The 14,321-nt window shown below is 37.2% G+C and overlaps 1 protein-coding gene across 2 annotated transcripts in view; it reads right to left on the bottom strand.

Annotated features, from left to right (window-relative positions):
- The window catches only part of LOC103177501 (CTP synthase 2), a 215,197-nt gene that overhangs the window by 200,480 nt on the left and 396 nt on the right, over window positions 1-14,321 (bottom strand). For both annotated transcript variants that reach the window (XM_042334322.1, XM_042334321.1), the window contains exons 2-5: window positions 12,751-12,872; window positions 9,570-9,770; window positions 7,744-7,914; window positions 3,081-3,181 (exon numbers count right to left, since the gene is read on the bottom strand). In XM_042334322.1, coding sequence (XP_042190256.1) covers window positions 3,081-3,181; window positions 7,744-7,914; window positions 9,570-9,735 — 438 coding nt within the window. In that variant the 5' untranslated portion in view covers window positions 9,736-9,770; window positions 12,751-12,872. The remainder of the gene's footprint in view (window positions 1-3,080; window positions 3,182-7,743; window positions 7,915-9,569; window positions 9,771-12,750; window positions 12,873-14,321) is intronic.

Below are 14,321 nucleotides of genomic sequence, written 5' to 3'. Positions count from 1 at the left end.
CAACACAAATATGTTTTCTAAATCCAGCTTGTTCCTTCTCAACATGTTTTTATTCCTTTAAATTTATCTTAAACTTTATTTTTGATTTAGTTGCTGAAAAAGAAAATAAGTTTAATCCCTCAGGTTCACACATAGTGAAGATCAAGTCCCAAATCATTATTAATTAGAGCAGTTAAGCAAAGGTCCAACTATTTTTGCCAGGAAGTAATTAACTACATTGTATCTGTCTTCCAATATTAACAAATAAACTTAGATACTGAGCATGCTTCACTTTTTCACATGAAAAGGGCAGGAAAGGCAATAAATAAATTGACAGCATATGGCAACATAATTTCACATTATGGTCATACATAACCTTGTTAAACAAAAACTAGAGTCAACATATTTTGAGTAGTGATTTTACATTAAAGTTCAGTGTTTCAATCAAATCTCTCAACATGTATCATCATTCAAACAATAATAACTGTGCCATGGGTCAACATTTTGTTTTTATATTCTTCTGAAATTTCTTTTAAGTTACCATTGCAATTTTGTTGTAAAGGTTCACCATTATTGATGTTCAAAATGCAAAAGGACTGAAAAGAGGCACCATTTTATGAAATATTCATGGTTATTAACTTTTTTAAAAAACAAATCAAGGCTATGTTCACTAATATTATTTATAGGTGTATGTCAGGAATAACTTTCATACCCATTTAGCCAGGGGATAGTTAGCTTCTTGGTTTTCCTTGTGTTTGTGTTTAAGTTGATAAATCATAACCTTTAGGAGCACAACTTCAATTCTTGACATGTAAAAGTACAGTCAGTTGCATGACATGTGCATCTCACTTTCTGAACAGTATAAACCGACTAGTTTTAATTGTAGCTACAACAAATTTCTGAAACTTTACTTTTAGAATGTCTTCCTTAAATCTCAGCTCGCGCCAAGATTTGCTCCTGACCCTGTCCAGACTTAAATCACTCCCCTGAGAGCTCACTTGTTAATATTAATGTGAAGCTTTCACAATAATAATTGTCTTTTCTAAAATCTACTGCATCCCACTGACTGTGACCCAAACAATCTAATCACTATGTACACAAACAGCCTTGAATAAATACTTCAATGAATTAAAACCCCACACTGAGTTTCTACCTAAAGTGATGACTCTGACCAATTTTTCACAAATTAATGTTACGACACAAGACTACACTTTCAGATCAAAATGACTCCATACTTCACAAAAATAAGATGTGAAAATTATAATAATAATTCTTGCATTTGATATAGCGCTTTTCACGTCTTCTAAACATCTCAAAACGCTTCATAATAATAATAATAATAATCCTTCCATTTGATATAGCGCTTTTCACGTCGGGAGGACGTCCCAAAGCGCTTCACAGAACACACTGTAAAGTGAATTGACTGTAAATTTGTGGGCGAACGCGGCAGCCAATTGCGCACAGCAATGTCCCACAAACATTCGTAGATTGAAGTGACCAATTTATTATTGTTTTTTTTTCTTGAGGGGTTATTATCAGACGTGTGGAGTAAGGAAAATTGCCCAAGATTTCACCCTGCTGGGAATCGAATCCAGGTCTCTCGCTTGCCAGGCAAGTGCTCTAACCACTGAGCTTCAGGACTCCATAACCCTAAACTATGAAATTCAGTTTCACTAGTGCTTCAGCAATAATTCTTCTTTTCTCATCACAATAATTAGTATTTTGAAGTAAATCTGTTTGGCTCCATTGATAGCACACCTACCTCCAGGTCAGAAGGTTGTGGGTTTAAGCCACCTGTTGGGTCTTTTGTCAGCCCAGCTGACAAACCAGTGCAGTGCTGGAAGAGTGCTGAATAGTCAAGAGATGCCGCCTAAAGGATTAGACATTAAACCTGTTCAGGAGGACGTTAAAGATCCCATGTTATTCTTCAAAAAGATAAGGCAATTTTACTCAATGTCCTGGCCAAACATTCCTCAAGATAAAATGGTCATTCACTTCATGGCCGTCTGGAGGAGATTGCTGAGCACAAATTAGATGCCACGTTTGTCTACAAATACACTTTATGGAAGGTCTGAAGTTTTTGATGTTATACATGCTCTATCAAATGCAAATGCAAAGATTATTTATTTTGCCAATACATTTCTTCCATGAGTTGCTATTAAAATACTGTAACCACATTACTCTTCCAGTTTTGGAGTCTTTCTCAGTAGCGACCTTCAAAAAAATAATGTGTTGAACCGAACACTGAAATTGAATTCGAAAATATCATGCCAAAATATCATTTGGGAACATTTACTTGAGACAAGCACAAACAAGACACAATCCAAAAAATACAAACGCATAGCAATTATTTTGACAGGTGTAAGATTTATGGAGGTTACCTTGGGATATGAATTATCTTTTTCAAAGATAATTTTCACATTATTTTAAATGTTTGAACTCCTTAGCCTAATAATTCCTTCAGCCTTTTATTTAAACTTCAGAGCTAGTGGTTATCCAATTTCTGATTAAACTTGATGATTATGTATCATTATATCTAATCTCTTGCAGAAAATATGGATTACAGTATTAGAAACTATACAGTGAACACTGCTAATGATTTATTCTTCTGTACCTTTTGCCGACTTATGAATGTGATATGCACCTAAGCTTAGTTCAGTCTTTAGGCAGCTCGTCAGTAAGAAAAGTAGGAAATGCAGCTTCAGGTTACAGTGATGTAGAGAATTGCTCCACCTAGCCTACAAATCAAACACACTGTATCAAAAATTCTCGAGCAGATAATAGGATTACTAAAATGTCAATATGTTCTATGGGGGTGTGCCCAAACCATAACTTTGCTTTAGATTTCTTTCCCCATTCCGGCCTAATATTCATGACGAAACCGTAGGGCACAGCATCATGTTCTGTACTTCAACCTTCACCTTATGCTGGCATCAGATTACCAAGGGAAATTTTTATACCAAAAAAGGAGAGAGAGTTAAGCACAAAGTAATTGGTATAATCTGCAAAATGGACTTAAGTGCCCACTCACTGTGTTTGTTCTTAATGGTTACATCATCCAATATTCTTTATTTATGTGGGGTTGATGGGCTTGATCTTACCTCAATAATACAGAGCTGTGGTACTTTTTGATCATTATCCACTGGGACTTTGGCTTGAAGCATTACCCACTCCTGAATGGCATCAGTTATGTGAGGCACAACTGAGGGGAAAAAGACCAGTTCAATTTTATTAACCAACAACAACTTGCATTTATATCACCCCCACACCCCCTCATGCAGTGTGCTCAGTTCATAAAAATCAAACACAAGAGATTTATGAAAAACATTGCTTTTTCTTTCTTTCCATTCTACAATCTGGTAATTAACTCTTGCAATATATTTTCCTAATGATTTGTATTTTGTCTAATTCAGAATATTTTAGCTGCTTTTTTCAAATGAGTCTCAGTGTCCTGGCCTCAACCCGATTCCCCCACCCACCCCCTTCCTGATAGCCGTGTTCTACTCGTTAATTCCCCTTTGGGTAAAGAAACACTTCCTGGTGTCTGTCCCGAAACTGACTCTTTGCAACTCTAAACCTCTTGTTTTACTGTCTCGGTGAGTCTGAGAGGATTGTTCTGCGTTTACTTTCTCAATTACATTTACCATCCTTCGGATGGGACGTTAAACGGAGGTCCTGGATATTAAGGTGGATATTAAAGATCCCGTGGCACTATTTAAAAAGAGAGGAGAGTTTCTCTCTCATGATCACTCAATCCATGACTGTTTGTGGGACACTGCTGTGCACAATTGGCTGCCGCGTTTCGCCCACAAAATATACAGTGAATTCGCTTTACAGAATATTCTGTGAAGCGCTTTGCGATGTCTCAATGACATGTTAAGGCGCTATTATCAACTAGACGGATTATTATTATTGGATGGGATTGACTTGTCTCTTGAAACAAATAACTGTGGATATGTATTCAGGGATAAAATGCGTACTCAAGCGAGTGGCACATCATTGAAATCCATAATATAGCATTGTATGATTGAGACTGGTTTTTTTTGTAGTGGGCAATTATTTTTATTATATAAGGACATATCAGTACAGAATAAATCATGGCCCACATTCTGAAATGATAACTTTGTCAGGTCACAAGTAAGTGAAAAAGTCATCGGTATGCTCCAGTCACTCACAAGTGAAGGTACTTGGCATATTGCTGTACTGGTAAATTACAGCCTTTCAGTATTTCTACAACCCAAAAAATGAATTATAATCAACATTTTTATTAAAAAATGGTAAAATTGCTATGTAATATCGTCTTGTGATTGAAAGTCATATTTCCACTTGGATCTCGACAATCAATCTGGAAAAGAGAATAGACGAATATAGGAGAGGTATAGTGTGGAGAATAAATACCGGCACGGACTAATTGGACCAAATGGCCTGTTTCCGTGTTATATCGCCCACAAAATATGCAGTCAATTCACTTTACAGTATATTCTGTGACGCACTTTGAGACGTCTCGAAGACGTGATAAGACATGATATCAAATGCAAGGATTATTATTATTATATCACTCAAACAAACCTATGTTGTCAGGAAAGGGAGAAAAACTGATAAATACAATATATAAAACTAAACTAAAATGTCTAAAAAGACTACCAGGAGGAAAGGAGAAATTTGAAGAAATATTAATTACAAAGGTTACTTGGTGAATGGAAAAAAATGTTACATGAATATTACTGGCGTGCAAAGAATTTGAAATTAGCTGGGAGATTTTCTTTTTAAAAAGTCAAAATAGTTTTAACTGTAGAACAACAACAACAAAATTACATTTGTATAGCATTTTTCACGTCAGGAGGACGTCCCAAGGCGCTGGACAGACAGAGTTTCGGTCCCAAGCTGGGGGTCAGGGATCGGGGAGGGTGGAGGGTAGTGGGGGAAGAGGGTAATCGAAGGCACGGTCGAAGAGGAGGGTCTTGAGACAGGTCTTGAAGGTGGCGAGGAAGGGGGCGAGGCGGAGGGACTGCAGAATGGAGTTCCAGAGGGTGGGGGCAGAGTGGCTGAAGCCCACCAGCCAATGGTGGGGCGGGCAAGCGAGGGACATGAAGCAGGCCGGAGCCCATTGAGTGGAGGGAGCAGGCAGGTTGGTAGGGATTAGGAGGTCAAAGAGGTAGGGGGGAGCAAGGCCATGGAGGGCTTTGAAGGTGATGACCAGGATCTTGAACTGTATCCTCTGTGTGATATAAAGCCAGTGGAGTCAGATGAGGATAGGTGTGATAGGGTCACGGAGCCTGGTGCATGAAAACAGTGACACTCAATTTACTGGAGTTGAAAGAGTAAGAGATGCATCGAAAAAGTGGGAGGTTATGAAAAAGTACAATGTAGCAATAAAATGTTCATTAAAATAGTGAGGTATTTGAGGCAGATGGGATATAGTACTTAACAGAATGAGAAGATGAAATTTGTATACAGTTAATTACAGATGTAGCACAGCCATACTTAACATTCCACGTTTTCTAAATACAAATGTAGAAGCAATTTAGTTCAATATTTGTGGAAGGAATAACATTTTAAATGAATCATTTCAAGAATTGAATTAGATACACTGAATGTGATTACTATAGGTCAATATAATTATGTCAGTTAGGTCATACCTAACAAACTTATTAAAAGCAATTCAAGATATAACAGAAATGGTTGATAAGGAATCATATTTATCAGAGAATCACACCTATTATATTCACGTTGGCTCTCTGAAAGAACTACCCATTCAATCTCCCTTTCCTGCCTTTCTTCATATTCTTTAGCTTTTTTTTCTTAAAGGAACTTACGAAAAACAGGCTTCAAAATTAAGGCTGTATTTAAGAATCTGCCAAATTCTGTAGATCGATTAAGTAAACTGAGCAAGTTCACCCTGAAAAAGAGAAGATTGAGAGGTGATATGATTGTGTTTTTTAAGATTATAAAGGGACTGGGTAACGTAGACAATGATAAGCTGTTTTATCTTGTCCAGAAAAATAGAACCAGAGGACAAGGCCTGCGATTGAAAGGGGGTAAGTTTAAATCAGATTTGCGTTAACACGATTTCAGTGAGCAATCAGTAAATGTATGGAATATGCTCCCTAGAGGGACAGTGGAAACAAATGGGTCGATTCTTTCAAAAGCAAATTAGACAGATTTCTTTTAGAAAATAATATCTTGGGAAACAGTCTATAGTTTGAGAGAGGACATGTCCTAGCGACTGCCAGGATGGTGGAAGGCAAACTTGTTGGACCTTGGTCTTGTTCCGTCTACAAAGAGAGCAACAACTTGGATTTACGTAGTATCCTTCACGTGGGGTAGCATCCTGGAGCGCTTCATTTCTAGCATTATGTTCTTACTTGCCGTTCTTTGCATAAGATGTTCAACCAAAAGAGACATTGGTTTATACAGGAGGATATTAAAGATCCCATGACAGAGAAGGGAATTTCTCTTGGTATCCTGGCCAACAATGCTGTTCATGGGACACTGCTATGTGCAAATTGGCGATGACCCTACAAATACAAGAGTCACGATATTTTACAGTAACTCCTGTGAACACTTGGAGACACCTTGATGCCATGATAAGGTGCTATATCAAATGCTTGTATTATTATCGGTTCTTTTTATCTTTATAAATCAAGACCCATGAGGAATTTCTACCCCTCCACATCCTGTGTGTATGAAAAATTGTTTTAGTGTTTTTTCAGAAATAATTTTAAATTGATGTCCTCTAGTTACCAACTCACCAAACAATAGAAATGCTAATATCTACCTACCTTACCAGAACCTCTGACAATTTTGAACACTTCCATCATATCTCCTCTTAAGAACCATAAGAACCATAGAACCAAGGAAATTTATAGGTCAGACGAACACAGCAAGCAACAAGAAATATACTGTAGGGCCTTCTTTATCCAAACCAATCTTGTGAGCAAGAAAGTTTCAGATTAATGAATGGGTAAAGACTACCTTCATATGTTATATCCACATAGAAGTCTTTCGAGATGCTATATGAAATGTATTATACATAAATTACTGTTCTGGTCTGACTTTTTTAAAAAAAACGTACATCATGGTACATCATCTACAAATGTAAACTACACCAAATTTATTTATAATAGATTTACTAGATGAATGGTTCTATCCCCCTTAAAGTTACTTGTGTAACACTTCAAAATAATCTCAGGTAGATCATGTATTTCCCTTCGGGAGTCTTGAGGGAAACCATTAAATCAAGGTTCCAATGTCTGACTGCCTGTTCAAGTGGACACTAAATATCTCATGAAACTATTCAAAACAGAATGGAGTTTCTCTCAGTACCTTTGTCAACAATCCTCCAGATAAATTGGTCATTCACTTCATATATGTTTATGAATTGAATGACCCTATTATGTACAAATTGGATACATTTGCTTACAAATGTATCATCATTGAACCTGAATATATCAACAGGAATCCTTAAGATATTTTGAATGCTAAACAAATACACTTCATTTTTATAGAGCACTGCAGAGAAAAGTAATAACCATTATCAGCTATTATAGTAATGACGTATAAAGTATATTACAATCATATCCCTTTTACGATTTTTTTTAACACATTATCATTTCATCAACACATCTCAAAGCACTTCACAGGATTGTACTGTAAATTGTACTGACTTTGTATTTATGGGCAAATGTGGCATTGATTTATAATACTGAAGTATAGAAATTCAGAATCAATGTGCTCAGTTACCAACATTGGTAAAGAAAGTACCTTGAACTGTCTTGCCCAGATAATCTCCACGACGTTCCTTGGTAATGACATGTTGGTAGATTTTTCCTGTGGTAATATTGTTATCTTTGTAAAGGTTGATGTCAAGAAACCGTTCATAATTCCCCAAGTCTAAATCGACTTCTCCTCCATCATTCAGTACAAAGACTTCCCCTGTGAGGAAAACATGCAACAGTAAAAGCGCGTCTTTCATGAAATATTTACTACCACAATAAAATTAAACAGTTAAACTAACATCTTTGATTGCAGTAAAAGTAAAGAAATGTTAACGACCTTGGTAAATCAAAATGAAAGGTATTTAGCTGATTTAATTTTTCAGATAAATCCAGTTTATTTTGTTTAAAACTACCTAGCAGTTGGCTCAAATGGTGCAGAAATTGTGATGTAAGGATAAGGTATGAGAAATGAACAAATACACACTGATGTACGGGGTGAAAGAAGCAATTGTACAATATTTGCAAAAGAACCTTAACGTGATTGAGTTATGAGCCATTATTGAAACATTAATGACAAGGCAAAGAATGATGCTGTCCCACAAAACAATGAATAGCATTGGTCTGAAATGCCCCCTAGTCTTAGTCTGTTATTCCATTCTGCCTTAAATTTTAAGATTGCGCAGAAATGGGAACAATTCTTACATTCAATCTTAATTTGGAATCCAGTTGTTTGTGAAGAAAAGTGGAAAAACGGCTTCCTAATTATTGCCAGAATTCTGCGTGATCTTATATTTTACGACAAAATAGTTTTACGGGCTGGGTGGAATTTCGAGCACCCATGAGTATTATAGATATATATACTTCACTGTGTAATTTCTCAAAAGGCCACATTCAAACTGTAGCTATCCTGCTTCTCTCTGCGAATGCTGCGCTGAACTATTCAATAAGAACACAGCAGCAATAAGAGGGAATTCCCCGTTGAGATGAGCAGCTCAACTGGCATAATGGAAATTACATCTGTATCGCAAATGTTCTGCTGCAGCAGTGGAACTCCAAGGCAGTGCTCCATCTGTGATTCAGTTTTAATACCATTGACTACCTGTAATGAAAGCCACCATTCAAAACCACCACTGATACCATTTCCAACACTTCTAAGATATTAGCAAGATTATTTATTTTGGCAGGGGCCTTTGTCTTCTGTTGCCTTTCCTGAACGTAAACCATCGTCTATCCACAAATTGATTGATGCTCCTTGCTGTGCTTATATGTCAAATTTGGTGGTGAATTACTGGGACAGTGACTAGGTGCCTAACATGGTATAAACAGGGGTTCAGGCAGTGGGAAGCATGTTCAAGCTACTCTCTTGACGTCAAGCTGCAGGTGATAGATTACGAACAATACAATTTTGCTCTTGCTCTGTATAGACGGACACTCTTCCCAAGGTGCATTCAAAGTTTTCAGCAAGAGGCAATCGGAGACATCGAATGCAGCATTTTTAATGTTCTAGCTCTTTAATAATACTAGCAAACCCTCAATTTTAATGTTCTGTGCAGAATGCCAAAATTGGTTGTATAATTTTTTCCACCAGCTCGATATAAAACAGCAGGCAGTATAGTATAAACTCGGCTTCTCATTCCACACTGCAATATGCAGCGAGAGAAGCAGCAACATACTTGGCAATATAAACACAGCTTTAGATTTCTAAATAAAACAATGTCAGTCAAGTACCACGGGTACATTATTTATTCCCCCCTTAGCTTAACATGTCGCATTGCTCATCAGACGTGAATTCAGTCTTAACATGAAAGTAAAAAAGCAGATATTCTTTCATATGTCATACAAAGAGTGCACAAGTAAGCTCTTATTAGTTACCGTGTTCATAAGGTGAAAAGGTTCCAGCGTCAATGTTAATGTAAGGATCAATTTTTAGGGCAGTCACTCGCAGCCCACATGACTTCATAATGGTACCAATGCTGCTGGCAATGATTCCTTTGCCAATGCCGGAAATGACACCACCAGTTACCAGGATATACTTCATTGGTAAACTTGATGTGCAGATATCTTGAAACAAACCTTTGAAAGAAAGTCCAGATTTAAGTACTATATTGAACATTCAATGCCCTTTACGTATACATTTTACTTCATAAAATGAAGAGAAAAACTGGGATCTACTAGAAGCATTCTTCAATCCATATGCAGGAAAACATGAGCTCCAAGATTACCTCTGAAAATAATCTTCAGAGGTAATCTTGGAGTACCGGTGAAGAACTGCATTGTTGGAGATACCATTTTGAATGTGACATTAAACCATGGTCCCACCCGCCTGTTCAGATGAATGCTAAAGATCCCATGACATTATTCATAAACCTTTGTCTGATGTCCTGGCCAACACAACTCCAGATAAATGTCATTCACTTCATGGTTATTTGTGAGACATTGATGTATGCAAATTAGCTATCATACTTGCCTACAAATATACAGTCACGACAGTTTATAGAAATTACTTGTGAAGTATTCTGAAATTATAGGCATTGTATTTAAAAACTAAATGTATAATGTACTTTACTGCACCCATGTACACTATTAAAAGATACAACAGCACAGTTCAATTTATTAAAGGGAGGTATACAAGCCTTGCCCTCTCATACAGGATTCTTTTAAAGATACTGAATTCTGAATAGCCCCATAGATCTGTACTTGGAATATTTTGACAATACTGTATCTTTTCAAAGAAATTAGATATGACTGCATTATTCAATCACTTTTTATTACTTTTCTACACAGATCTACCAATGGGTATTTATCTGAATAACAAAAAGAAGCAGGTTTACATCTTGTGAAAATAGCAAGCAATAGCACCACCTTGTGACACTTTAGTGACTGCCAGCCTTAATCTGTTTCCTCCCTCCACTAAAAGCAATGGCAATTCTAAGAGTAATAATTCCCTATCTGAGATCCAAAAATACCACTGTGTCTTTCAAATGGTTTCCAAGTGGGGACAGAGTATTGAGGGATCAATGCTACGAGTCACAATTGACCTTGATTTTCAGATTCAATGCAAAGTAGTTACATTTGTACATGACATGAGCTGGGGGTGGAGGGAAACAAAACTGGGGAATCAGAGGCAGATGAGAAAACCTAACAGTAAATGCACCTGTGTTAACCACTGGCAAAGCAAGTTCAACACAGATAGCTGCAAGATATTGCATATAGGAAGTAAAAATCTAACTCATAGAAGGGTTAAAAATTGCAAAAGGGGAAGTCAAAAGAGATATAGGGCCGTTAGTTGATTCGTCATTCACCATATCTAAACAGTGTGACATAACAATAAGCAAAAACACCAATACATTAAAAATATTTAGTGTTTTTTTAAAATCAATTTAAAAGTTCAGCTTTGTATGTTCTGGTGACGACTGCATGATTAGTCTGATCAGCCATAAAGCAAGTTGGTTTGAGAAGTACTGTTATAAGTACATTTACAAAAAAGACACATATGAATGGAACAGATAAAGCTCAAGTACTAAAGAATAAACTGGAATAAGGCACAGAAAAATGTGGCAAAGGTTTATAAGGGAGATAGACGGTACGTTTTTCTTCAAGGATCTTGACAATAATTCAGATCTTCATTGATATTATTTGCCTCTTGCAAACTGATTCTTTTAATAAAAGGAAACACTTCAGGAAATTCACGCATACATCAAGATGACCTATTCAGAGATGTTAGGATAATTCAGTTAGATATTTTTTTTGTCAAATCTTTTTCAAATACTCTCAGGAAAATCGAGTGAAAATTGCTGTAGTTTTTTCCCATTGATTTGTATAAATGTTGGTTATTATACTTCAGATTTCATTAAGATCTGCAGCAGCAGTAAAGGTCAGGCATAGCTTTGCAATCTATCAGCTGATTTTAGTGGCATTTAGACATCCTATGGTATTTTTATTAGAACTGTGTGCATCAAGCCAGTCACATTTTAAAATAGTTCCCTATGATATTTTTCATATTTTGTCCGTCCGTAGTATTTATGTGTCGGCCTGGCTCAGTGTTAGCACCCTTAACTCTGAGTCAGAAGGTTGTGGGTTCAAATTCCAAGTCAGGACTTGAACTCACATAGTCTAAGATGACACTCCAATGTAGCACTGGTGGCTGTTTTATTATCGGAGGTGCCGTCCTTCGAATGAGACATTAAACCGAGGTCCCATCTGTCTATTCAGGTGGACATTAAAGATCCCATGGCACTATTCGAAAACAGAAGGGAATTTCTCGCTGTGTCCTGGCTAACAATCCCACAAATAAAATTGATCACTCATTTCATGGCTTTCATCAATACCTGTGGACACTGTGTTGCCGTTTTTATAATAATATCATTTAATTGTTGCTGCTGTAAATTTTCCAGAAAGTAATGATCTGCCAATGCCTTAGGCTTAGCATATTGAGGCGCCGTCGGCCTGGCATTTGATACAGTGCCTTATCACGTTTTCAAGATGTCTCAAAGTGCTTTATAGGATTTACTGTAAGTGTAGGCAAATTAAATTAGTGCACGGAAATGTCCCACAAACAGCGATGAAGTGAATAACCAATTTTATTTGGGATAATCTTTGCTAGAACCAGGGAGAAACCCACTTTTCTTTTCGAATAGCGAGTGTCATGGGATCTTAAGCATCCACCTGACCAGGTATGCAGGGTCTCGGTTTAATGTCTTACTCAAATGATGGCATTTCCAACAATACAGCATACCCTCAGTCAGAGTGCCTGCCTCCGATTGTTATGCAGTAACCCCCCCTCTGCAAAGTAAACACACAATACAATACACAATTTCATTTGTTTTGCGCCTTTCACATCAGAAGGACGTCCCAAGGTGCTGGACAGTCAGAGATTTGAAACCAAGCTGGGGGTTGGGATCAGGAGGGACGGAGGACAAGGAGGGTAGGGGTAGGGGTAGGAATCCTTACCATTATTTAAATAATTCCAAACTTACTACAGCATTTGTGTAACAGACACAAGGTGATATATTTTGATATATTATACAAAATGTAGCAACTTTTCATAATATACCTCTAATGGGAAAATTTCCTCTGGATGACAGTCTTGAATCCTTTCCCAGATGAACTCAACCATTCTTCTCTTACTAGAGTCTACTTCTTTCTCCAAACAGCCCTGTTGCTTCCCATTGATATCTGAGATATTCAGTGAAGAACATGAAGAACAATTTAGTCCACAGTTGTATTGTAGTCACATTAAGGGTGTAATGACACCAAATGTCAGAGAAACAAAAGAGCAAATTGTTTTGTTATGTCCCAATATAAAGATGTAATTTAAAAAACATTATATTTAATGATAAGATGAATAAACCCCATTGAGTGAAGTAAGGGTGTAGATAGAAACACCGGGTAAGCAAATGTCTATCTTGAATTGTTTTCATAATTAGGTAAACCTTTTTCTGCCTGTTTTCAAAGCTACCCACAAAAGTAAAACAACCCACAAATCAGTACGATACACTGTGATAAGGATTACTGAATAGTTATGAATCATGTCATACTCTTCAACTACCACTCTTGCGCACATCTTGCAATGGTTGTTCGCTGTCACTACACACTCACAAACACAGTCATCTTGTCAGTAGTCCGAGATGATTTCTTAAACCAGCGATGGTTGCAACTATCATCCAAAATTAGACGATAACCTACAACTTGCTAATAGGTATATTTTTATGACATGCAGTATGACGTTTGTGGGTATACGTTTTTAACCTATATTCTGCTGACAGCAGCTATCACGGCAGATATCAATGATATGTGTGTCGAGTGAATGGCATATGATACCTTACTGGCTGAGTAATTAATAACTGTAACATAATCAACTCAAGTTGTTCAGGATCATAGCATCAATCGATCATCGAGAACTGATATTGACAGTTTATTATATCTCAGGAGACAATTATTTTATAATTCTAAAGCAGAAAGGTTAATAAAATAGGAAATTGATACAGAAATGTGTGAAATGCACAGCATTAACCTAATTTTCGGTCTGATGCTGATTGACCTGTTATGGATTAACAGCATTCAGTTCTGTAAGGCAATTATAACCATACTGTCTATCATATTTACCTACGATGCCTATATTGCAAAGAGAGTAACGGATAATAGTGCGATCTGATTTACCCAAGGATTGTACCACAACTCACTAAAAGCGGTTGTTGTTTTTTAAGATTAAAAACTATGCAGCTTTGTCCCTCTTTTGCTGCTGAGTGTTCTGGTCTACTTCACAAGCCACCTGCTTCGCAAATGAGCCGACACTAAATCCAAAGCACACGACCACGTGGCGGAGTGAAGTTTACCAGCTCAGCGGGTCCGACCAGCATATGCGCATTCCATCCCAATGAATATCTCGGAATATGAATACATGTTCCGTGTACAAGTGGGACGCCTGGAACTCTCGCTTTGGTTTGGGCACTTGGTTAAGCACCGCGACGGCTTTCCACATGTCTCAACAGGCAGCAGGCATTGGGTAACAGGGGAGAGAGAGCGAGAGAGAGGAGAGAGAAAGAGGAGGTGAAACAAGAAAGATAAGTGCATTAGGTTTTTAATGCAAACTCAAGACAGTCTCATCTATTAATAGTTAATTTG

Source organism: Callorhinchus milii, unplaced genomic scaffold, assembly GCF_018977255.1.
Source record: "Callorhinchus milii isolate IMCB2004 unplaced genomic scaffold, IMCB_Cmil_1.0 Scaffold4, whole genome shotgun sequence".
NCBI classification, from domain to species: Eukaryota; Metazoa; Chordata; class Chondrichthyes; order Chimaeriformes; family Callorhinchidae; genus Callorhinchus; species Callorhinchus milii.
The sequence above is the reverse complement of the archived record's forward strand: the minus strand, read 5'-3'. Positions and strand labels throughout refer to the sequence as shown.